At 42.0% G+C, this 27,232-nt stretch overlaps 1 protein-coding gene across 1 annotated transcript in view; it reads right to left on the bottom strand.

The window, feature by feature from the left end:
• Window positions 1-1,432: 1,432 nt before the first annotated feature.
• The window catches only part of arsb (arylsulfatase B), a 235,442-nt gene continuing 209,642 nt past the window's right edge, over window positions 1,433-27,232 (bottom strand). Inside the window, exon 8 of the mRNA XM_028805715.2 lies at window positions 1,433-1,704. Coding sequence (XP_028661548.2) covers window positions 1,439-1,704 — 266 coding nt within the window. The 3' untranslated portion in view covers window positions 1,433-1,438. The remainder of the gene's footprint in view (window positions 1,705-27,232) is intronic.

The raw sequence follows: 27,232 nt of genomic DNA on the forward strand, positions 1-27,232 counted from the left end.
CATCATGAAAAATCCCCTCCACCCCCTCCAGGGGGCGCTCTCTTGGTGCACTTTTAGCCACAGGCACAGTCCACTATGGTGTTCTAAGAAGCCTCACTGGGGGTCTTTACTGTCCACTGTTGTTAGGAAATTCAATGCTTCCACCCGGTGTACTCATTAAGTTTATTTTTATTAATTTATTTACTTTTCGATTGATTGGCTGTGAGTCTGTATCGTTGTTTTTTTATGTTTCTGCTGCCATCTGCATCTTAATCTCCCCTGGGGATTAATAAAGTTTATCTAATCTAATAAATACGCCCCTGCAGCGCTAATCGCTTAACTCTGCCAATTCTCCATTAGGTTCAGGCACCTGACGCTGCGCTCTCACTCACGGTTCTCTGAGCCCTCGTTTCTCCTCGATTTCACTGTGCAGGCCCCTCTTTTATGCACCAATCTGAGGTGTGAATGAAGCACTTGACCAATCTTGAAGGAGTGATCAGCCAAGCACACCAATCAACCTCAGAGCACCGTGTGCACTTTCCCACATGCACCTGCACCCACCTGGAACCTGCACACTCCGGGTCTGCCAGTTTATTGATTTAAAACACAGAGCGCCACAAACCTCTCATCACACCAATGAAAACACAAAAAAAGCAGGTGGCATTTCACCCATTCTAATGGTGGCATCAAAAACATCCATGAGAACTCTAAAGCACCTCGGGGCAAACACGTTCTTTTCAAAGCTGACCATTCTGCAATGAAAGTCTTCATCGGAATGGCTCACTTCTGAAGACGTGCAATTTGAGTGGCTGCCTCATGCTTTTAGACTTTGATTAACCATTTATGCACATTTTCATTTATAGTTCATTCATCGGCCCGTTTCCGGACTTCTCTCTAATTTGTGGGTTTTTCTAAACCACCCTAGACAGGTGGCAGCCAGTCACAGCTTTAGCTCATCAGAGTCGAGACGTCAAAGAAGACCCTGAAGAAGGTGCAAACGCCTCTGAGAGCCCCCCCATGTAACTGTTCTGTAGTTCAAAAATCTATAACTATTTGAAAAGGAACTAAGCGGCAACAGGTTAAGAAATGAATGCTTAATAAAATACCAGTCGTCCATTTATTTTATATAGCTTAATGATTTTAATCATAATTAGGTTAATGCCCATGTTTGTAATGATCAGAATTACTGGTCCCAAAGGTGACAAGTGTGACGTATATGCTGTGAAATTTTCTATCAGCCCTTAGATTGTCGCTTAATGTCTTTTATTTTTAATTATTTTGTTCCTTTAGCTCTTTGCACTCTTTGCTGCCTGACAGATTTGCCCCCTGAGAAAGTGCTTCAGAAAATTATGGCTCGATAATCCTTATAGCGAAGATCAAGAAGCAAATACATTTGATTTGCTCCTTCCCTGATTTGAATCTTGAAGAAGGTGCTTCCTCATTTTTTTTTGTGTCTTTTTTACTCCCATGGACCCCATGCTCCAGTAGCCTGGGGGTCACAGCGAGGGTCTTCATCAGGATAAACAATTGGCACTGAACTCTTCTGGTAATTCTGAAGTCTCATGAGCAGCTGGGCCACGACATGTGGATGTTTCCTTGAAAGGTCATGTCGTTCTTCGGGATCGGAGGTTATGTTAAACAGCCACACCTGCTTGTCTGGAGGGTCCGGTGACACCATCTGAGAGGCGTTGAAGAGGGCAGGGGGAGGAAACCAGTAGCTACAGCCTGAAAGAAACAAATGACCCCAAAACAGTTAACAGAAATGATTGTATTTACAACATCTCAAGAATTCAGTTTCCAAACTGTCTTAATACATTACGTAATCACAGGGATGTGGGGCCTGTCCTAGAAGCAGATCTGTAGAGTAGGAAGTAACACCAGCTGGTGATGCCAGTTCACTAAATGGCACATCCATAGTGGGAAAACAGAATCACCAATTATAAGATGTGTTGAAATCTAAGTAATCAACGCAGAGCTCATTATTAATGTTGGCAGTGCACCACCGATTAGAATACACAGTATTTGGCAATGCATGCAGTAATATAATGCACTTCATTTGTCATTCCAACAGATAGCACATCACAAACATTTGTAGTAAAAAAATGCAATAATAAAAATCTTTGTGATGCATCATCTGTTGGAAAGACCAATACAATGCATACTGTATGTGTCTGTTATATGACATTGGATACAGGATTTATAAAAATAGTGTTAATACTTGTAATGTGCCATCTGTTGGAATGACAAATGCAATGCAATTACTAAAAATGTTTGCGATGCACCATCTTTTGAAATGACAGACATAACAAGTGACACACACACAGATACTCAGATATACAAACACATCACTTTATTAGAGTAGGTAATGATTAATTAATATAATAAAAGCCCAGCGCGGCGTCCGTGTCCGGGTTCCTTTTGGCTGTATAGCCGTCCCCGTAGAAAAGCCCCAGTCCTTCCCCTCTCACAATTCCTGCTTACCCCCCTCCGTTCTTTCCCCTTTGTGCACGTGAGTATTTCGAGCCCCGCGTCTGAGTCAGATGGTTCCCCTGGTCACCAATTCGTGTGTTTCAAGCCGCGATTTTCTATTTTCTCCCTTCCGGCCCACTATGCCTTTCCGTCTTCAGATACCCATGTGCACTTGTACGGAGGAGACCTTACGGAACAATGCCGAAACGAAAGGCAACTGAACCTGCTGCTGCGAGAGAGGACACATTACAGCGTGATCACGAAGCAAAGAGGCAAAGGCGTGCCAGTCGCTCGCAAGAAACGGACACTCAGCATTCACACAGATTAGCTCAACTACAAGTCTCTGCCGCACAACGAAAGGCAACTGAAACCCCTACAGAGAGAGAAGACAGATTACGCCGTGATCACGAAAAAAAGAGGCAAAAGCGTGCCAATGAGACACCCGACGACAGCTTACGATTTCAAAACAACCATAATAGACAAACACAGTGCTGCATGTCACTGACGAAGTTAATGAAGACCACTCAAATGACTTACATCGCTTTGCTCTTCAAAATGAAGTACCACTACATGCCCCCACGACAAGCACAGGACGTCCTCAACGGTATGATCCTCCTCTTCCTTACAACCATTTACACAACGTATACGATTCTGATTAATCTGCGTCCCACACTTCGTGAATCATGGGTTTTGTTTTGAAATTTTGTTTCCCATGCAAAAATCAAATGCGGTGCGATGAAGGACCCAGTTCACGTTTAAACAGGGAGTCCTTCAACTGTGGTCATCCAACGCGCAGCGTAGCGCGCAGCAGGTCGCTAGTTAATAATATTTATATTGTGCTTTTCAAGCTACTCAAAACACTTTACAGAGACAGCAGGGTGCCACTTCAACCATCGCCAATGTGTAGCATCCATCTGGATGATGAGAGAGAAGCCATTCTTGCGTCAGTACTCACCACGTATTAACTATTAGTTGGTGAAGGGGTGACACAATTAGAAAATTACAGACTAGGGGATGATTAGTGGGCCAGAATGGACAAGGCCATGGGGGGCAATTAAGCTAGGATGTTTGGAGTTGTAAAGGATGTTCAGGAGAAGAAGTCAAATGTAGCAGAGATGAGAATGTTGAGATGGAAGTGTGGTGTTACAAAAAAAGACAGAATAAGAAATGAAACAATCAGAGGTACAGCAAAAGAGGGGGAGATATCTAAAAAAGTACAGGAAAGTAGGCTGAAGTGGTATGGACAAGTGATGAGGAGAGACAATGAATATGTGGGCAAAAGAGTGATGGGAATGGAAGTACAGGGGAAGAGAAAGCAAGGGAGGAAGGCCAAAGCAGAGGTTGATAGACTGAAATGAGACCAAGCAAGTCAAAGTTGTGAGTACATCAAGAAGTGCAAAACAAGCAAATGCTCGTTCTTGCCTAGTCACACCACCATTCATTTGCAGAAAGCAACAAAAAGCTTTTATTTCTATGACTGCTGTGAAATGCTCACACAGAGGTCCCAGTGGAGAATAAAAACATGAAGCATTTGAGAAACTGTACTATGAAAGGGATAGATAGATACTGGAAAATACTGGAATGGATGGAACGGCTACTAGTGGCGGGATCCTGCCTGGCATCCAGTGCTGTTAAAGAGTCCTTTCTGAGCCAAAAATGAACTGAGCAAATCAGAAAATGGATGGGCCAGTTATCAGTAATGGTGGGGCAGTGGGCACCTAGATAGATAGATAGATAGATAGATAGATAGATAGATAGATAGATAGATAGATAGATAGATAGATAGATAGATAGATAGATAGATAGATAGATAGATAGATAGATAGATAGATTGCATCCAGAAAGTATTCCCAGCGCATCACTTTTTCCACATTTTGTTATGTTACAGCCTTATTCCCAAATGGATTAAATTCATTTTTTTTCCACAGAATTCTGCACACAACACCCCATAATGACAACGTGAAAAAAGTTTACTTGAGGTTTTTGCAAATTTATTAAAAATAAAAAAAAACTGAGAAATCACATGTACAGAAGTATTCACAGCCTTTGCTCAATACTTTGTCGATGCACCTTTGGCAGCAATTACAGCCTCAAGTCTTTTTGAATATGATGCCACAAGCTTGGCACACCTATCCTTGGCCAGTTTCGCCCATTCCTCTTTGCCGCACCTCTCAAGCTCCATCAGGTTGGATGTGAAGTGTCGGTGCACAGCCATTTTAAGATCTCTCCAGAGATGTTCAATCGGATTCAAGTCTGGGCTCTGGCTGGGCCACTCAAGGACATTCACAGAGTTGTCCTGAAGCCACTCCTTTGATATCTTGGCTGTGTGCTTAGGGTCGTTGTCCTGCTGAAAGATGAACCGTCGCCCCAGTCTGAGGTCAAGAGCGCTCTGGAGCAGGTTTTCATCCAGGATGTCTCTGTACATTGCTGCAGTCATCTTTCCCTTTATCCTGACTAGTCTCCCAGTTCCTGCCGCTGAAAAACATCCCCACAGCATGATGCTGCCACCACCATGCTTCACTGTAGGGATGGTGCCAGGTTTCCCCCAAATGTGACGCCTGGCATTTACACCAAAGAGTTCAATCTTTGTCTCACCAGACCAGAGAATTTTCTTTCTCATGGTCTGAGAGTCCTTCAGGTGCCTTTTGGCAAACTCCAGGCGGGCTGCCATGTACCTTTTGCTAAGGAGTGGCTTCCGTCTGGCCACTCTACCATACAGGCCTGATTGGTGGATTGCTGCAGAGATGGTTGTCCTTCTGGAAGGTTCTCCTCTCTCCACAGAGGACCTCTGGAGCTCTGACAGAGTGACCATCGGGTTCTTGGTCACCTCCCTGACTAAGGCCCTTCTCCCCTGATCGCTCAGTTTAGATGGCCGGCCAGCTCTAGGAAGAGTCCTGGTGGTTTTGAACTTCTTCCACTTATGGATGATGGAGGCCACCTTCCCCAGATTTGTGCCTCAAGACAATCCTGTCTCGGAGGTCTACAGACAATTCCTTTGACTTCATGCTTGGTTTGTGCTCTGACATGAACTGTCAACTGTGGGACCTTATATAGACAGGTGTGTACCTTTCCAAATCATGTCCAATCAACTGAATTTACCACAGGTGGACTCCAATGAAGCTGCAGAAACATCTCAACGATGATCAGGGGAAACAGGTGTTATAAAAAAAGACAGCTCAATGTTGAGCTTCATGGCAAAGGCTGTGAATACTTATGTACATGTGCTTTCTCAGTTTTTTTATTTTTAATAAATTTACAAAAACCTCAAGTAAACTTTTTTCACATTGTCATTATGGGGTGTTGTGTGTAGAATTCTGAGGAAAAAAATGAATTTAATCCATTTTGGAATAAGGCTGTAACATAACAAAATGTGGAAAAAGTGATGCGCTGTAAATACTTTCCGGATGCACTGTAGATAGATAGATAGATAGATAGATAGATAGATAGATAGATAGATAGATAGATAGATAGATAGATAGATAGATAGATAGATAGATAGAACTTTATTTGTCTGTAGGGGGAAATTTTTACAGAAGCTCTATAAATAAATCAATAATTCTATGCATACACACTATGGTCTGAACATACTCCTGAATGACTAAAAAACAAGAAAATTAAAAAGAAAGAAAACTTTAGAATCAGCAGTTGTTGGTATACTCTTGGTATAAAGGAGTCCCCGTAGCGTTTGCTGACATGATTAATGTGAATGAGATGGTAAATATTAAAAACAGAACATTATATTTTACTGATTGATATTTTCACAATGACCCTTCCAAATGTGAAATATTCAGTGCATTTCTTTCAGTATTTCTGCTCCAGTATCCCTGCCAGATTAAGTGACTCACAAGACAAAGATAAACAGCTCACTGGACAAGACCTTCTTTTAAAGGTTTTGCTTTCTGAAAAATGTTTGCTGATTATGACAGACAACTTCAAGCTAAACACAAATATAATTTTAGATTGAATGTATCATATGGCAATTTGGAGAAACTTTTATTGAATTTTGTATGTTTAATTGCTTAATGATGCTGACACATCACATTAGTTCAACTGACGCTGCTCATTTTTCATTTGTACTCAGCATCTCATGCTTCTCATTTCAGTGTCACAATAGCTGGCCAGCATTCTTTAGAACATTAAAACAATCTTGACGAGAACAGGGCATTCAGCCTAACAAAGCTAACCAGTCCTATCCACTTACTGCTTCTAAAATAACATCAAGTCGAGTTTTTGAAGTCCCTAAAGTCCTACTGTCTACTGCACTGCTTGTAGCTTATTCCATGTGAATGTGGTTCTCTGTGCAAAGAAAAAATTTCCTAAAGTTTGTATGAAACGTACCTGTTTCCGGCTGTGTTCTTGATGAACTCATTTTAAAGTAACAGTCTCCACCCACTGGACTAATATCCTTCATAATTTTAAACACTTTAATCATGTCTCTTCTTAATATTCTTTTGCTTAAACTGAAAAGGCTGAGCTCATTCAATGTTTCCTCACAATTCATCCCCTGTAGCGATAGAATCAGTCTCGTTGCTCTTCTCTGGACTTTTTCTAGCACTGCTATGTCCTTTTTGTACCCTGGAGACCAAAACTTCACCCAGTACTCCAGATGAGGTCTCACCAGTTTGTTCTAAAGCCTCAGCATAACCTCCTTGGACTTGTACTGCACACATCAGGGCGCTATATAACCTGACACTCTGTTAGCCTTCATAATGGCTCCTGAACACTGTCTGGCAGTTGATAATGTTGAGTTCATTACGACTCCTAAATCCTTCTCATAAAGTATACTTTTTATTTTCATACCTCCCATTATGTATTCAAATCTAACATTTTTACCACCTACATGTAATACTTTACATTTACTGACATTAAATTTCATCTGCCAAAGGTCTGCCCAAGCCTGTATGCTGTCCAAGTCCTTCTGTAATGATATAATGGATTCCAAATTATCTGCCAATCCACCTATCTTGGTATCATCTGCAAACTTGACCAGCTTGTTACTTATATTCTTACCCAAATCATGAGAACCGCCACAAAGAAGACGTTATTTTCGAAAGTTCGTTATGGAGCATGGCACGAAATGAAACATACTTAACATTTGTAAGTACAGTGTAAAGGATGAGCATGGGAAATTTGAGCTTCCTACGTATATTGGAAGTTGCAGAAATAGTAAGGAGGGGTTTCCCCTATCTATATATACAGTTTAGGGGGTACACCCATTTCCCGCCCTTGGGTGTTGCAATAGGACATGAAACATACCTAACTTTTGTAAGTACACTGCAAGGAATGAGCACGCAAAATTTCAGCTTCCCATCTATATGGAAAGTGGGAGAATTAGTGATGAGTCAGTGAGGCCTTTGCCTTTTATATATATAGATGAGCTAGCAGAAGCCGGAGGTCGGGAGAAGTCCCATTCCCCATATGACAGGTGGCAGAGGTCCTCCTGTGGCAACCCAGTTTGGACCCCCGCAGGGATACATGGGAATTGAAAATTGCAAATGCAGCCCTGTCTGGATCCCTAGGTGCCATTAGAGGGCCCCGTCAGGGGGAGATCTCCATGGTGTCCATATGACCCAGAAATGCTTCCAAGAGGATACACTGTGATACCAGATGCATTCCCGGCTTAAAAGGAGCCTGCCACATCACATCGGGGAGTCTGAGTAGGGAGCCAACAGGCCTTGGGTGGTTAGAATTGGAGATCGTACATCAGCCACACTGGTTCTGAACACAGGCATGCCACAGGGTTGTGTGCTCAGCCCAGCACTCTTCACGTTATTTATACACGATTGCTCTGCCATCCATGCCACAAATATGGTTGTGAAGTTTGCGGATGATACGACCGTGGTGGATCTCATATCAGACAATGATAAGACTCACTACAGAGAGGAGATACAACACCTAGCACTATGGTGCTCAGCCAGCAACCTCATCTTGAACACCAGCAAGACCAAAGAGGTAAGTGTGGACTATAGGAGGTCCAGAAGAACAGAACATGCTCCTATATTCATACATGAGGAGGCTGTAATGTGTGTGGACAATATCAAGTTCTTGGGTATCCACATTACATCGGATCTGACCTGGTCTTTGAACACATCTCACCTGGTAAAGAAGGCCCAACAAAGACTCTTCTTCCTCAGGAAGATGAGACGTGCTGGATTCTCCTCTCGGCTGCTCACAAACTTCTACAGATCCGCTATAGAAAGCATTCTCTGTCACTGTATGACAGTGTGGTACGGCAGCTGCACAGCACAGGACAGGAGGGACTTGGCACGGGTGGTGAGAACAGTACAGGGGATCGTAGGAAGTCCTCTCCCAGACCTGGACTCTGTATATGCTAGAAGGGTGTAGAAGAGGGCCAAATGTATAGCTGCGGATCTCACCCATCCAGGAAATGAACTGTTTGTACCATTGCCTTCGTGAAAGCGGTACAGAAACATAAAAACACTTACCAGCAGACTGAAAGACAGCTTTTTCCCCAGAGCTGTGAGGTCCATCTGCCCCTGCTGATACACACACATACATCTACATCTACCCCTAACCTGCCCCCCTGTAGACATGCACACGCACTTTTCCTTGTAATCCTCCCCTGCAGACCCACACACACAGATCACTGGTCTCTGCAGGCGTACTACCTCAGGAAAAGTCTGGACTTGATGTTTTATTGCTGCTGTCCTTTATACTTATTATGTTTATTTTATTATTTATAGTGTATTGTGTATTTTAAGTATTCTGCCTTGAAGCCGAGTTCTACCAACAAAAAATTTCGTTATGTGTATGCATAATGCAAATAAAGAATTCTACATCTACAGTGGGCGACACTCAACTGAAGGTGGAAGGAGAAAGAAAATCTGCTTATTTGGAGTGTTTATCTTTAAAAAGTGTATACCTGAACCAGGAGCTGTGTTGGGTAACTTTGTGTCTGAGGTTTGGGGCTCAGTGGAGCCCCCTTGTGGTCACAACATACAACAAGAGAGGAAATCACAAAAACAGGTGACTGCAATAATAAAGTACCTGATAGGAACATTTATGACAGCAGACCAAAATCCATAAAATACACCTGGAATTATTTGGGAAGCAAAATGTATGATATTCAGTGCAGTCAAAAAGAAGAGTATAAGTGTGTCCAACAATGGCCTGCCCTCTTGTCCAGGGCACAGACAAGCACTAATTTCATATAGCGACTTTCTATAGCCACCAACATCCTAAGGCACAGACCCTCAATACAATTGTTTACCGACGTTTGTTCACAAGCAGGTTAAGTGATTTGATTGGTAGGGCGGAGGCAGAAATTGGGGCGGCCTTTTGCTTTAGAGTCCCGGCTCCTTAACCATTCTGCATAGTCAAACTAAGGGAAGTCGTAGCGCTGCACTGACTTAAGCTGTGATAAGCTGCCGTTGTGTGACCCCTACCAGGATACAATGGCAGCAGAGAGCAATCAGACCTTGGATTTCTTTAAACATTTTATTGTTTTACTACCGGGGACCTAAATGCATTTAATAGGGTTTTATTTGCCTTTGTTGTCTAAATCTGGTTAATCCGTGACCCTATAACGCTATAGTTTTAAAGCACAAAGAGTAGATAGTCCTTGGAAAGTGAGAATCCCTGGGAGTCACTTATAAATAAATAGTTGTGAATTTCCCATTGGAATTAATAAAGTATCTATCTATCTATCTATCTATCTATCTATCTATCTATCTATCTATCTATCTATCTATCTATCTATCTATCTATCTATCTATCTATCTATCTAAAATCAATACACAGGTTTAAAGAAAAAATAAATCCTAATGAAAACACAACATAGAGCAGAGCTGCTGTGGCCCATCACACTCAACACCTAAGTGCTGTGCACTTGTCACAAAAAGTGGATGCTGTGCTTGATGGGCACAAATTGAGGTGGCGTGGCTTTTGTTAGCAGAGTGTGTATTCATGTTTGATGTGATTTGTCTCCTTAAGATATCCTAAGCAACAGCATTTTCCATAGCAGCATGGGGGATATGCATAGTCTATGGTAACATCTGTTTTTTTTCCCGAAGTAACATCTTGAGATTATCATTCACAAATCAAAAACACGCCTTGAGAGTCCACATGTTCACTGCCTCAGGTAGCCTAGTAGGACAGACTGCTCCGTGTGAGACTGAGAGTGCAAGCAGTGCGCTAGTATAGGCTGTCACACATGTGGAGGACCTCCTCGTAGGCTCAGTCAAGGTATGTAATGACCTGCCGAGACAAGAGGGGGCGCTGCTACTAACACTGACATCTCCCAATTGACAGCAACTGACCTTGCCCCTTCCAGTCTAGCCGCCATAAAAACTCGGGCACCCCCAGAAGGAGGAGTCATTTACAGACTCGCATGACCCACCAGACGGAGCTTCACTATCAAGACACGACTTGGCTATCCAGCCCACCCCTTTAGCAATTGACTGCTTTTCCCCACATAACATGACATACACCAAAGAGTGTTTTCTTTCGATTTTGTTTTACTTTGTCTCCAGACAATAAACAGGACAACTCAGTTGGCACCCTAAAATATCTCGGGAGTATTTAAGCGGTCATTCCTGCACCTGGTCACAGCTCCACAAGTTAAGCCAATTCGAAACAAGTGAAGAGTCAGCGCCAGGAGACAGAAAACAGACACCAGCAGCCTCGCACTCTATGGCGTTAAGATTTGATTGCTAGACGAGGGTCCTCCTCACTTGTATGGAGGTGGTTTGACTTTGAAAAGACGTTTAAAGATTGCCATCTATTGAGCAACATCCTACGTCAGAAATCAGCTGCTGCTAAAGACAGCTCGACTCCTAACATGTTTCACCATCTGCAAACTAACAACCCTGCAGACTATGAAGAATATGAAAAGCTTTGGGAGTCAGCTGTCCACGACAGGCCTAAAAGAGCCAAAGTACCAGCACAAAAAACACAAGTCAGCAAATCTGAGCGGAATCATCCTGCGAAAAAGTGCCTTACGACAAGAAAAGCAACAGACGGCGAGACATAACAACAAACGCTGTCACCAATTACAACACAGATGACACGGCTTACAAATGACAGATTTTTTTTCCTGCCGTTTCTAGAGTACAATAATTGACACAATCTGAAGAGCAAATTCTAGAACCGTTTTATTTGTTATTCCTTGCTATCTTTGTGCAATATTGGACAGAACTTGAAGTTAGTTATTTATTTAAAAACTAGCCATGTGCGCCCAACTACGTTGCGCGTGTTAAAGTTGTCTGTGAAGGGCTCCCTGTTTAAACGCGGCTGCCAGTCGTGAACTGGGCCCTTCGTCGCACAGCATTATGATTTTTCATAAGGGAAACAAAATTACAAAACAAAACCCTTGGACATTGATTCAATAGGAACGGCCCACTCGGAATCACTGTCCGAATAGTATTATGTGGTAGTGGAGGAGCATTTCTGCTTCTCTCCGTTCACAGTCCGTCTCGTTTTCATGATGCTGTCGTTTCCTCTCACGATCTTTTCTCAACCTTTCTCCAATCTCGCAGGTTGCTTTGTGGCAATCCAAAGAGTAAGGAAGAACCAATGCTTGTTTCTTGAACTCCAAACGCAGACTGATGGAAAATCACAGAAGTGTGTCCGACTTATATACTCTGACTGCTGACTCCAAGAAGTGGGTGAACATTCGATTTGGACGAAGTGCTGCCAACGACGGTCGATAGAAACACAAAAAACCACAGTCTCGACAACGAAGCAGGTGTCGACGCCAGGTCTAAACACAAAGAGTGGTATCGACAGTGTTTGTAAACAAAAGTAACAACCAAGGCAGTGTCAGGGTAACATGAATTCGCGGACAAACAAAGATCAAGATCCAAATGAAGATTATATATGAAGATACTATAGGCTAGTTTTTCTTTGTTTCTTTTTGCAGTATTTCAAAACTTGCTTTGATTGGTTTTTTTTCTTGTGTAGTATTTAACAGAACTTGAAGTTTGGATTGGGTGACTTCAATTCAATTTCCAGTTTGTTCACAATTGCGTGTCAAGCTGCAGACTTTCAAGTGACTGAAACATCTCTCTATTATAAAAAAAATCTTGAGACGAGACAAGAATTTTTTTCCTGCGATGAGACGTGATCTTTTGAAGAGAGACACTTTCACGTCCTGCGAGACGGACAAGTCACATCATACCTACAACCTTTGGAAGCAAGTCCTGCGAGACGGTGACTTTTGCCATTAGATTCTTTCAAGTCACGCCCTACTTACAACCATTTCAAACAAGACCACCATCATCTAACCTCTCAGTTGTTGGAATGCTTTTGGCAGACACACTTCCTGTGCTCTCAGCTCTTAAAAATTTTATACGTTCTAGATGACATGTCAACGACTAAGTGAAGAAGAAAGAGCAGCACGTCGAAAAGCGAGAGAAAAGAATGCAAAAAAGAAAGCAAAAAAGAACAAAAAATTCTATGTGCAAATTCTGAAAATAAGGAAAGTAATAATCAGCCTGTCCCTCAAGACTAGACTTTGTGCCAAGAGATTTAACTACACCTGGAGCCGAAAAAAGACAGTAGAACGTCGTAAAGAATTCAAATATATTGGTGCGATACACATGCAGAGCAGGTTAGAAATAATGGAAGTAGTAAAAATTTGAAAGTCTCAAAAAATGATAGTAAAGATCGCATTAGCGCAAACAAACGGAAAATATTACTCGGTGAAATAACAGAACAGCGAAAAGACATCGTAGTGTTTGAGGATGTCTGGGGGAGAAGAGAGACAAAGCAGTGAGACAAAAGGACAGCTGCTGTACAGGCTTTAAAACGTTCAAAGCGCCGCACAAGATGCAGATCACGCAGCACGGCAGCAGCAAGCCAGTAGCTGATTGAGCAAAGAGGAGGTAAAAAAATGTATATGTTTCCCACTGTATCACCGTTTAAGAGGGGGTTTCGGAAGAGTGACCGCATCTCCTTTGGGTGCGTTCAGCCTCCCTCTTCACAGCTGTGTGTAGTGCTTGCGGGTTGGGGTTTGTGAAGCCCCCTAGTATCAATAAAGATCTCGTGAGCGTGTTATGGACAGACAGAGACTTTTTTTTTTCCTGGGAAAAAATATCATGGACAGTTGAGAACAGTTTTGTTTGCACATTACAGCTTGGCAGCTTGAACCTGGGACCATCAATAATGCAACCAAGGATAAGCCGGGCAAATGAGGACAAACACACACACACACGGAGTGGTGGCTCTGAGGCTAGGGGTCTGCACTGGCAATCGGAAGGTTGACGGTTCGAATCCCGTAAATGCCAATAGGGACTCTGCTCTGTTGGGCCCTTGAGCAAGGCCCTTAACCTGCAATTGCTGAGCGCTTTGAGTAGTGAGAAAAGCGCTATATAAATGCAAAGAATTATTAAAATAAATCTATTAAATAAATTGTTAATAAATAAGCCATAAGAAATAGGTGCACTTCCGTGAAAGTTAAAAGTCACAATAAAATCCCATAACAACTGTGCAGAAATCGGACTTCTTTTCCTAGTCCTTCCTGAGCCCAGTGCATCTCCCACTATCCATTTCCCCAGCTCCCCCTGCCTCAGGTCTCACAGCCAATGGAAACACCAGCAGTTATGGTCACCTTCTCTGGCTCCCACCACGACTGCCTCCAGTGGCATCTGCCATGACACTCTGAGACAGACCCTCCATCCGCCTAACGCCCTTCTGGCACCTACTGAATCCCTAACAGGGCTCCTCTGTCGTCTGCCGCTCCTTCCAGTGCTCAGCAGAGAACAATCTGCCCCTGCAGCGTCGAGCACTCGCTCCTCTATGAGGCCACCGACCACCTCCTTCCCATCACTGCGCTGGCTCCAAGTCTCCGATTCGGCCTCCTTCCTTATCCTTTCACATTTTTTTTTCTTCTTACTTTTTGATCTCCCAATCCTGCTCATCTACTCAATTACAACCCATGGAAAGTAAATGAGGCAACTGGAACCAATCAGACACTCACATGCTAGATAGATAGATAGATAGATAGATAGATAGATAGATAGATAGATAGATAGATAGATAGATAGATAGATAGATAGATAGATAGATAGATAGATAGATAGATAGATAGATAAGGTGTTATATGATAGACAGTGCACTATGAGAAAGATAGAGATAGATAGATAGATAGATAGATAGATAGATAGATAGATAGATAGATAGATAGATAGATAGATAGATAGATAGATAGATAGATAGATAGATATCGCCATCAGCCCCAATCACCCCATTAAATATGGCGGGGGCCACCTGAGTGCGCATACCCACGCTGCCTGAGCTGCACCGTTTATTTATTTATTTATTCATCTAAAAATGCATATTGCCCCTCTCATCACACTCGTATGCTGCCCAATTCACCTTAAAGCAGAGCCTCTAAATGTTTATCCACGCCCTGCAGTTCAATTATTATTAACATTTCATTTCCCGTCGATTCATGTCTTGCTTACTTTAATGGGGGTGTCTGCTGCTCTCATTATACTAGTTTTTGTTGCACTTTGTACAAAATTTTACAAAATTAATCCTGTGGGCCACTTTGAAATGGTGTCACACTTGCACTGTTTGATCTCAATAATACCTGCACTGCTGATTTGATGTCCTTGTATTATTTTTACTTAATTACTTCAGTTTTAAGTAAATAAGTAAGACATGATGTTATCTATCTATCTATCTATCTATCTATCTATCTATCTATCTATCTATCTATCTATCTATCTATCTATCTATCTATCTATCTATTTCATTAGTAAGTAACAACTAATATCCTATTAATAAGAGCAAGCCAGATCTCTTAGACTCCTACATGCACATTTTTGAAGGATCATCTACTTATGGTTTTCGATAAAATCCTAGAAAACGTTGAGATACAGCATAATCTTTTGTTGTTATCGCACACCCCTACTCCACAGCTGTTTTATTTGTATATTCCAAACTAGTACCAGAGTAAGGTTTCAGTGGTCAGCCAACAAGGAGCAGTAATGAGACCCCCGATTACCATGGGGCATTTCACACACTGCTTGAAATCCCATTATTTTAGGTATAATAAAGCCATTTACCGGCTACAGATTGCATTACTGGTGTGACTGACTGTACCTCCCCACTGGGTTAGACATTACGGCACACCAGTGTGGATTATTAAACTAACTTTACAAGATGTGTGTAAGCTGGACATGCGTAGATGCATTAAGGGTGGCCATGCTTACAGACCACAGCAGCACACTGACCGCCTGTTATTTGTCACCTCTGGCTAAAGTGCAGAAGTGGGACTGCTAGATTTTCCCTTGAGAGTTGTTGTGGTGTTCAGAAGCTGTGTGTGGTGTTTGGACTGTTGTGTTGTATTTCTGAGGTGGCCATGATGGACTGGCCATCGAGCTCTGTCAAGAGGATTACTTGTCTTCTGTTTTGTGTGTTGTATTTACTCCATTTTTTGACACCCATTGCACATCCCATGTACCTGGAAGGGGGTCTCTCTTTGAACTCTTCTTAAGATTTTTTCCACTTTTTTTCCCTACAAGGTGTTTTTGGGAGTTTTTCTTGTCTTATTAGAGTGTCAAAGCTGGGGGACTGTCATAAAAACAAGGCTATTAAAGCCCATTAAGGCAATCCTTGTGTGATTTTGGGCTAAGCAAGAAATAAATTGTTGTTGTAGATGAAGTATGTAATACTTAACAGGAACCATTTTACTAAACTTGAAACTGTGCATCATAATTATCTCTATATATAAAATACTAAGGTCTGTCTGCCTGTCTGTCACAAACGAATGGGGCTAGAACCTCAATCTTGGGCTTCATCAAAAGCTTATGACTGGTGTGAGATATGGCCGGCCATTCATCCCGGCCAATACCCCCAGGCCGCCAGATGGAGCCTTCCTTGCAGCATGGAGGTGCCCCGAATGCCAGCAGGGAATCATGGACAATGGAGTTTTAATGCACAGCACTGCTGGATACCATGGGGGCCACCAGGAGTCGCTGCAGGGAGGCCCAGGGACTGTTATTTGCCCTATAACCCGGAAGTACATCTTAGTCACAGCGACAGAGGAAATGATGTACTTCTGGGTTAAAGAAGAAGAGTTTTCATCTGACCCAGAAGTGCTGGATAATCACATGAACTAGAGGATCAGAAGCACTTCCGGGTCATGGACTATAAAAGACTCTGAGTCAGGAGGAAGGGTGGCAACGCGTCTGGGAGTGGAGGATTGTTTATTGATTATTGTGATTATTTATGAGTATTGTGGAGTGGAGGGTGCTTTGTGCACTGTATTGTCCGAATAAATATTATTATTGGACTTTTATCTGGTGTCTGGCGTCGGATCAGAGGGTTCAAGGGAGCGATAGCGCCCCCTATCTGTCACACTGGATACATTCTGGAAAATTCATAAAATGTCAGGTAGTGACGACCTCGGCAAAGTGACCTGTAGTCGTGGGTTTAATACGGCAACGTTATCGTAAACCCAAGTGACTTGGCGGAAAGATAAAGAAGAGCACCGCCATCTGCTGCGAGTCAAGCAAATCGCAGAGGCCAATTATGTGAAGAAGAACACCATAATACAAAGAAGCAGACAAAGAGCAGTGACATCTGCTGAGAGTCAAGTACAGGAAACAGAATGTAAGAACGAGAAAGACTGAGAAATGCAGGCAGTCAATCGAGAAGATCGCCAAACACACGTTCAGAAATCATAATCAAGTGTGACTTCTTACAGTTTACTGTTTTTCATTTGTAGCCTTTTGTTGTGTCACACAACGCTGCCATAACTCGAAAGGCGCCTCACTTTACCTTCTAAAAACAACATCCATTTTTGAATTTATTGTATTTATTGATCATCGGACATAACACTTTATTAAATGTACATAAAGCGTGGTGAAGTTACCTGTGCCTGTTTGTCTTTGACAAAGTGAGGGGAAAACAAAGTGTTAACCACCATAATGGCTGGAAGAAGAAGAAGAAGAGCAACAACATCTGCTGAGTATCAAGTAGGGTAAAAAGAATGATAAAGACTGAGAAACGCAGACCAACAATCGAGAAGAACGTCAAATATGTGTTTAGAAATCATAATCAAGTGTGACTTCTTACATCTGTTAACAACTGTTGGAGAGTTTACTGTTCTTCATATGTAGTCTTTTGTTGTGTCACACAACCCTGCCATAAATCAAAAGGCTCCTTACTTTACCTTCTAAAAACAACATGCTTATAAAAACAATTGTTGAATTTAATGATCACTGAACATCAGACTTTATTAAACAAGCATACAGGATGGAGAAAGTGACCCCACAAAGTGAAGGCAAAACAGAATGCTAAACACTATACTGGTAAGAAGAAGAAGAGAAGCAGCAACATCTGCTGAGTATCAAGCACATCACAGTAGGGGCTTAAGTGATGAAGAATGAGAAACAATAAGAAGACAAGCCACTGAAGCACGTACACAAACAAGAAGTAATCCTGAATGTGGAGCAACTGAGCAGCAGATAAACATGATGTCTCACAGACATGTAAGTCAAAGTCCAGGACACAAGAGAGGAATGCATGGCGACAAATGAGAGGATCGTCAAATACTTGAAACTTCAGAACATACACACACGTCGCATATTCATCTTTAGATCAAAGTTTGTTTGAAGAGCACTACTTAGGAAGGTCAATTGCCAACGTGATCCCCCATCAAGTAGCATTTTTTGATGGTGAAAACAAGACAATAGATTTCCATCCATCCATTTTCCAACCCGCTGAATCCGAACACAAGGTCACGGGGGTCTGCTGGAGCCAATCCCAGCCAACACAGGGCACAAGGCAGGAACCAATCCCGGGCAGGGTGCCAACCCACCGCAGGACACACACAAACAAACACACCCACACACCAAGCACACACTAGGGCCAATTTAGAATCGCCAATCCACCTAACCTGCATGTCTTTGGACTGTGGGAGGAAACTGGAGTGCCCGGAGGAAACCCACGCAGACACGGGGAGAACATGCAAACTCCACGCAGGGAGGACCCGGGAAGCGAACCCAGGTTCCCAGGTCTCCCAACTGCGAGGCAGCAACGCTACCCACTGCGCCACCGTGCCGCCCAGACAATAGATTTCCAAAATGAAAATATATGCTTGATATGCACCTCCCCAAGTAATAAAATAAACTGTAACTTCTAGAGGAACTGAAAGAAGCAACAACTTAGAAAGCATAAGAAATATCAACAGCTCCTTATCTTTTTTATTCGCATTTTATTTTATGATCATTATTAGTGCGTGTGTTTCACTAGCATGTTACAAAAAGTTTTTATCGCTATCAAATGCATCATTTCCTTGTAAAAGCCACGACAAGAAGACACTTTCTTTGTTTTTGATGGGTTGGGACATCAGTAATAAAAGGGCATCCTTTTCTATCTATTAGCACAGAGGAGTACAAAATGGGGATAAAGTGTAAAAGATTGTTCCAAATGGAGAAGGTGAAATGGAATATGAAAGGTTGAAAATATCTAAGCTTATGGTTCACGTATGTTGTGATCACACGTGCTTGGGGCAGAACTGCACAAATGCTACTTCTACTATTATTTGTGTCATTCCGGAATATTTTACTGAAAGCGCAACATCTACGCAAATTCAAGACAGCTGACTCTTTAGGCAAGCATAAATCAGCCCCTTAAAATGCCAGCCTATATACTGACATATATGTATATTTTAAAAAATGAAAAACCTCTCCAGAGTTCTGCACTACGTAGCTGTTTCTAATTTCATTTAACTTATACTTCATTAACATTTCTAGACAACCAGGCCCATATAAAAGAGGGCAGCGAAAACCTCTCACCCCACTGAGCCTCCAACACACAAGAGTCGTTACCAAATCGTAATGCAAAACACATGGGGCCGCAAACTGAAGAAAACGTCGATGGGATCGCCTCCAGTCCACGCTGCTCCGTGTGCTGATCTCTTAAGATGATTTTTATTGTGTTCTTCAGTAAAGGTCAAGCAGATACAACTGCATTCAGCAAAATCTCCTGCAGTTATTATTGCATGTTATTGAAGAAAATAATGATTTTCCAATTGTATACACATCAAGACTGAGAGCTTTAAAACTTCATGCCAAGTTAAATGAAAAACAGAATGGAAAACAGGAAATTTATGACACCGGGCTAAATCAGTTGCAATACTACCAACCCTGTAACTCATACAGATATTTCTTTCACAGATTTCATTAGGGCAATAAATGAATATCTTAAAAACAGAAGCAAATGGCTGGAATTCAAGTCATTACATTTGGTCGGCTGATCAGGTACCACACATAATGAAGATCTGTGCAGAACAAACAATATCTACAATACCGGTCAAAAGTTTTACAACACTTCAGTTTTTTCAGTGTTTCTTCAAATTCAATATGCTGAAATTCAATGAATGACCTAAAATGGTGAAAAGGTAAGCAGTAAACTACCAGAGGTTTAAATTTAAAGTTTAGGTTAGCAAAAACTGAAAAGAAAAAAGAAATTTCAGAATACAGTAATCCCTCCTCCATCGCGGGGGTTGCGTTCCTGAGCCACCCGCGAAATAAGAAAATCCGCGAAGTAGAAACCATATGTTTATATGGTTATTTTTATATTGTCATGCTTGGGTCACAGATTTGTGCAGAAACACAGGAGGTTGTAGAGAGACAGGAACGTTATTCAAACACTGCAAACAAACATTTGTCTCTTTTTCAAAAGTTTAAACTGTGCTCCATAACAAGACAGAGATGACAGTTCAGTCTCACAATTAAAAGAATGCAAACATATCTTCCTCTTCAAAGGAGTGCGCGTCAGGAGCAGATGTCAGAGAGATAGAGAAAGCAAACAAATCAATAGGGCTGTTTGCTTTTAAGTATGCGAAGCACCGCGGCACAAAGCTGTTGAAGGCGGCAGCTCACACCCCCTCCGTCAGGAGCAGAGAGAGAGAGAGACAGAGAAAAACAAACATGCAAAAATCAATACGTGCCCTTCGAGCTTTTTAAGTATGCGAAGCACCGTGCAGCATGTCGCTTCACTAAGCAGCTGCACAGAAGGTAGCACGTGAAGATAATCTTTCAGCATTTTTAGACGAGCGTCCGTATCGTCTAGGTGTGCGAACAGCCCCCCTGCTCAATCCCCATACGTCAGGATCAGAGAAAGCGCAAGAGAGAGAAAGAGAAAAGTAAGTTGGGTAGCTTCTCAGCCATCTGCCAATAGCGTCCCTTGTATGAAATCAACTGGGCAAACCAACTGAGGAAGCATGTACCAGAAATTAAAAGACCCATTGTCCGCAGAAATCCGCGAACCAGCAAAAAATCCGCGATATATATTTAAATATGCTTACATATAAAATCCGCGATGGAGTGAAGCCGCGAAAGGCGAAGCGCGATATAGCGAGGGATCACTGTATTACAAATGGGCCTCCTTCAGGGAACAACTTATAGGTTACAATGTACTGATGTTCTGCAGCAATTAATGCAAATGAAGCCTTGCAAGTTAAGCAAATAATTTGCACAAGTGTCGCAGCTTCTGTTGATTACATAAAGAGCCTCTGAGTGTCTTAAAGCAGAGTTGGAACAGACTGTGTTACTACACCCTCTGAAATACAACTTGGACCATATTCCAGTGATAATGGCAGGAAATCAGCAATTAACAAATGGAATGAGACAGAGCATTATTAGTCTTAGAAGTGTAGTCCCTTCATTTAGAGAAATTGCAAAAAAAAAATATCAAAGTGCCGGTGAGTCCAGTGGTGTCCTACACAATCCAAAGGCAACTGGAAACTGGAAGAAACTCTGATAGGAAGAGATCTGGCAGACCCAAAGTCACACCCCAATCAGAAGACAAGTTTCTGAGAGTCACCAGCTTGTGTGATTGGCACCTCACAGCACAACAACTTCAAGCACAGCTTAACGGTATTAGACTACTGAACACTGGACCAATGAATCACAATTTGAAATCTTCGGTTCATCACGCAGGGTGATTGCTTACCTTAGAGTTGGTGAAAGGATGTGTGACACTGACTGTCAACATGGAGGAGGAAGTGTGATGGTCTGGGGGTCTATTGCTGGAGGCAGAGTTTGTGACTTGCACAGAGTGACTGGCATTCTGAATCAAAAGGGCAACCACAGTTTGGCTGTTATATCAGCAAAAGGATACTTTGATTACTCAAAAATATGAATACAATTTTCTACACTTAATGGTTCCTTGACTTATTTTTTTACTTGCCATTGTTTATTTGTTCTATGCCTCGATTTCATGAAACGTTAAGATGTTAAACTGTGTACATTTCAATAAAAACTGAGGTGCTCTAAAACCTTTGACCAGTAAGGTATATATGCACCTGTATACATACATACATACATATACAGGTGCTGGTCATAAAATTAGAATATCATGACAAAGTTGATTTATTTCAGTAATTCCATTCAAAAAGTGAAACTTGTATATTAGATTCATTCATTACACACAGACTGATGTATTTCAGATGTTTATTTCTTTTAATGTTGATGATTATAACTGACAACTAATGAAAGTCCCAAATTCAGTATCTCAGAAAATTAGAATATCAATTAAGACCAATGCAAAAAAAGGATTTTTAGAAATGTTGGCCAACTGAAAGGTATGAACATGAAAAGTATGAGCGTGTACAGCACTCAATATTTAGTTGGGGCTCCTTTGGCCTGGATTACTGCAGCAATGCAGCGTGGCATGGAGTCGATCAGTCTGTGGCACTGTTCAGGTGTTATGAGAGCCCATGTTGCACTGATAGTGGCCTTCAGCTCTTCTGAATTGTTGGGTCTGGCGTATTGCATCTTCCTCTTCACAATACCCCATAGATTTTCTATGGGGTTAAGGTCAGGCGAGTTTGCTGGCCAATCAAGAACAGGGATACCATGGTCCTTAAACCAGGTACTGGTAGCTTTGGCACTGTGTACAGGTACCAGGTCTTGTTAGAAAATGAAATCTGCATCTCCATAAAGTTCGTCAGCAGCAAGAAGCATGAAGTGCTCCAAAACTTCCTGGTAGACGGCTGCGTTGACCTTGGACCTCAGAAAACACAATGGACCAACACCAGCAGATGACATGGCACCCCAAACCATCACTGACTGTGGAAACTTTACACTGGACCTCACGCAACGTGGATTCTGTGCCTCTCCTCTCTTTCTCCAGACTCTGGGACCTTGATTTCCAAAGGAAATGCAAAATTTACTTTCATCAGAGAACATAACTTTGGACCACTCAGCAGCAGTCCAAAGGCGAGACGCTTCTGACGCTGTCTCTTGTTCAAGAGTGGCTTGACACAAGGAATGCAACAGCTGAAACCCATGTCTTGCATACGTCTGTGTGTGGTGGTTCTTGAAGCACTGACTCCAGCTGCAGTCCACTCTTTGTGAATCTCCCCCACATTTTTGAATGGGTTTTGTTTCACAATCCTCTCCAGGGTGCGGTTATCCCTGTTGCTTGTACACTTTTTTCTACCCCATCTTGTCCTTCCCTTCGCCTCTCTATTAATGTGCTTGGACACAGAGCTCTGTGAACAGCCAGCCTCTTTAGCAATGACCTTTTGTGTCTTGCCCTCCTTGTGCAAGGTGTCAATGGTCGTCTTTTGGACAACTGTCAAGTCAGCAGTCTTCCCCATGATTGTGTAGCCTACAGAACTAGACTGAGAGACCATTTAAAGGCTTTTGCAGGTGTTTTGAGTTAATTAGCTGATTAGAGTGTGGCACCAGGTGCCTTCAATATTGAACCTTTTCACAATATTCTAATTTTCCGAGATACTGAATTTGGGACTTTCATTAGTTGTCAGTTATAATCATCAACATTAAAAGAAATAAACATTTGAAATACATCAGTCTGTGTGTAATGAATGAATCTAATATACAAGTTTCACTTTTTGAATGGAATTACTGAAATAAATCAACATTGTCATGATATTCTAATTTTATGACCAGCACCTGTATGTGCATTAGATCTCAGTGACGGTGTAGTTATAGCAGGCCTCCTAAAACTATGAGAAATCGTCACTCAGTTAAAGAAAATGTTTATGACCAGACCTACAGTATGTTGTTTTATAATTTTTCATGCTTTTCAAAAGACCTTGTGATGCTGCTTGTTGTGACGTATGAAAAAAAATGTTATTGTGTGCTGTAATTAAATGTATGCATTGACAGCAAGGTTTTAAAAAATCCACAGGATGCTGCAAATTCATATGTTTTCAGATGCATAAAGTACACTCTTAAAAATAAAAGAGCCAGAGTGGTTTTTCAGAGCGATGCCATAGACCAGTGTTTCCCAACCTCGGTCCTGGGGGCCCCCTGTTGCTGCAGTCAGCTTCTGTTTTTAATTGGACTCTTGTGCTAATTAAGTGATGTGTTATTTTCCAAGTTCTGTGTTTTGGGAACAATATAGAAATTAGAAAATTAAGTTTGGTTAAAAAGAAAAATATATATATATATATTTTAAAATGTACCAAGAAGTTATATGGGAATAATGTATTTTTTTCTTTTTAACAATATTTTCATCTTGATTTTATTCTACTTTTCTAGGTGTTCTAATTGTTTAATTAATACATTATTTACTAATTAGTGGGTCTGATGCTAAAGTACTTGCAGCCTTTTATGCCAGCGTGTCTGCTCTGCTCATTTTTAATTGTCATTAATAAGATACAACAAAGGGGGAAAACTGCACAGAGAAAGGGCAAAATATAATGAAATCAACAAAAGACAGTTAAGCATTTAAATCTATAGCAAAAGTAGAAATATTTCTAAATGTCTTATAAACGTAAAAATTATGCTGCTGTGCTTTTCTGAATGTAGAATAAAAGAAAAATAATCCCAGCTAATTAAATGAGATCAGTATTATCAGGTGTTGTCACTGATTAGGAATCTGTTCGGAACAAAAACCTGCAGTCACATTGTGCCCCCAGGACTGAGGTTGGGAAACACTGCCATAGACGAAACCTTCTTTGGTTCACAAAAGACCCCTCCACGTGAAGGTTCCAGAAAGAACCTTTAGTTATTTAGATCTGTAACAGGCTCCACACAGTGAATAACCACAAATAGATGCTAACAGATTACATACCAGTGGCTCATGAGTTTAAAACGACTCTTGCTGCATACAATAACACAGGCCAACTCCAGATTTCCTTACTCTATATGAAGCCCACCATACCTTATGATAGAGGACAACATCAAGAGGTCTGGAGGTGCATGAGAGAGAAAGCAGGACCAGGGAATTATGTGAGGATTGTCCAGGATCTGTATAAAGGAGTTAGGACTCGGGGTGGGGGAAGCAGTGTTTGGGTAACAGACAAGACCCCAGTTAGAGGAGGTCTGCACCTGGGATATTCTTTAAGTCCTTACCTCTTTGATCTGCTAATGGAAGGGTTTACTGATGGGATACATGTCCAGTTCCCCTGGTGCAGGCTTTTTGCAGATGACTTTGTGTTGTGTAGCACGAGAAAAGTGGAAGTGAAGAGGAATTGGAAGAATGGAGAAGGGCTTTGGAAGATGGAGGATAGAAGATAAATGGGATGAGGTTAAATGATGATCAGGGTTCAGATGTTAGCCTGCTGTTAGAGCTACTGAAAAGAGTGGTGTCACACATGTGCGAAGAGGAGGAAGCTGAGTGGACCGAAAGAAGGTAATTCCACACCAAGCCAAGGGGGTGGCGGGGGAGCTAAACCTTCCTCTGTTTTCTCTGTAGACCAAATACGGGAAAACCTGCCTGATTTCTCTTCAAAGACATCACTTTCAGTCCCGGTGCCATCTTGAAACATCACTTCCAGGACCTGGTCTATAAAGACACCATTTTGTCTCAAGAAATCAGTTCATACTGAGAACTCGAACTGTTCACATCAGTGCGACTACTAAAAAACCTTTTGCAGCCAGGAATAATATATGGGTGGCTGCCCCAAACCTTTCTGTGTGTCTGAGGCTGATTTATTTGACAGTGGATACATTTAAATATCTAGCATCAGAGGTAGCCTGAGATGGAAAACGAGATGCAGAGATAACCCATAGAGTAAGTGTGGATGAAACAATTGAAGGGAGGTACCCCCATGTGAAAAATGGCTATAATTTCTGTTAGCTTAATACAGTATCTTTGTTAAACCCCTTAAATTGAAGTTGAAAGTCTACACTTCTGTCACATGTTGATTGCTTAATTTCAAATCCATTGCCGTTGAATACGAGAGAAAATCACAAAAACTGCCTCAATGTACTTGTGGACCTAACTGCAGATATAAAGTTGGGCACTGGAATGACCCAATAGGAAGCTGTTTACACTGCCACGTGAATAATGAAATCGGGTGCAACTTGTGGGGGCCGAGACCCCAGCAACCCCCGAGCGTCACGTAGTAACAAAGCCACAAAATGGAGATGGCGGTGTCCACACAAAAGCAAAATGGCATTCTGGCAAAAATAATGACACTAACAATATTACCTTTAGACACAAGTTTCAACTGGAGACTATGAGCGTGAGCACAGATTCCTGGGGCTAAAAATAGTACAGTCTGATAGATAGATAGATAGATAGATAGATAGATAGATAGATAGATAGATAGATAGATAGATAGATAGATAGATAGATAGATAGATAGATAGATAGATAGATAGATAGATAGATAGATAGATAGATAGATACTTTATTAATCCCAATGGGAAATTCACATTCTTCAGCAGCAGCATACTGATACAATAAATAATATTAAATTAAAGAATGATAATAATGCAGGTTGAAAAACAGACAATTACTTTGTATAATGTTAAATGTTAACGTTTACCCCCCCGGGTGGAATTAAAGAGTCGCATAGTTTGGGAGAGGAACGATCTCCTCAATCTGTCAGTGGAGCAGGACAGTGACAGCAGTCTGTCGCTGAAGCTGCTCTTCTGTCTGGAGATGATACTATTAAGTGGATGCAGTGGATTCTCCATAATTGATAGGAGCCTGCTGAGCGCCCTTCGCTCTGCCACAGATGTTAAAAACTGTCCAGCTCCATGCCAACAATAGAGCTTGCCTTCCTCACCAGTTTGTCCAGACGTGAGGCATCTTTCTTCTTAATGCTGCCTCCCCAGCACACCACTGCGTAGAAGAGGGCGCTCGTCACAACTGTCTGATAGAACATCTGCAGCATCTTATTGCAGATGTTGAAGGACGCCAGCCTTCTAAGGAAGTATAACCGGCTTTGTCCTTTCTTGCACAGAGCATCAGTATTGGCAGTCCAGTCTAATTTATCATCCAGCTGCACTCCCAGATATTTATAGGTCTGCACCATCTGCACACAGTCACCTTTGATGATCACTGGGTCTATGAGGGGTCTGGGCCTCCTAAAATCCACCACCAGCTCCTTGGTTTTGCTGGTGTTCAGGTGTAGGTGGTTTGAGTCGCACCATTTAACAAAGTCATTGATTAGGTCCCTATACTCCTCCTCCAGCCCATTCCTGATGCAGCCCACGATAGCAGTGTCATCAGCAAACTTTTGCACATGGCAGGACTCCGAGTTGTATTGGAAGTCCGATGTATATAGGCTGAACAGGACCGGAGAAAGTACAGTCCCCTGCGGCGCTCCTGTGTTGCTGACCACAATGTCAGACGTGCAGTTCCCAAGAAGCACATACTGAGGTCTGTCTTTAAGATAGTCCACGATCCATGCCACTAGGTATGAATCTAATCCCATCTCTGTCAGCTTGTCCCTAAGGAGCAGAGGTTGGATTGTGTTGAAGGCGCTAGAGAAGTCTAGAAACATAATTCTTACAGCACCACTGCCTCTGTCCAAGTGGGAGAGGGATCGATGTAGCACATAGATGATGGCATCTTCCGCTCCCACCTTCTCCTGGTATGC

This window comes from Erpetoichthys calabaricus, chromosome 7, assembly GCF_900747795.2.
Source record: "Erpetoichthys calabaricus chromosome 7, fErpCal1.3, whole genome shotgun sequence".
In the NCBI taxonomy this organism is placed as follows: domain Eukaryota; kingdom Metazoa; phylum Chordata; class Cladistia; order Polypteriformes; family Polypteridae; genus Erpetoichthys; species Erpetoichthys calabaricus.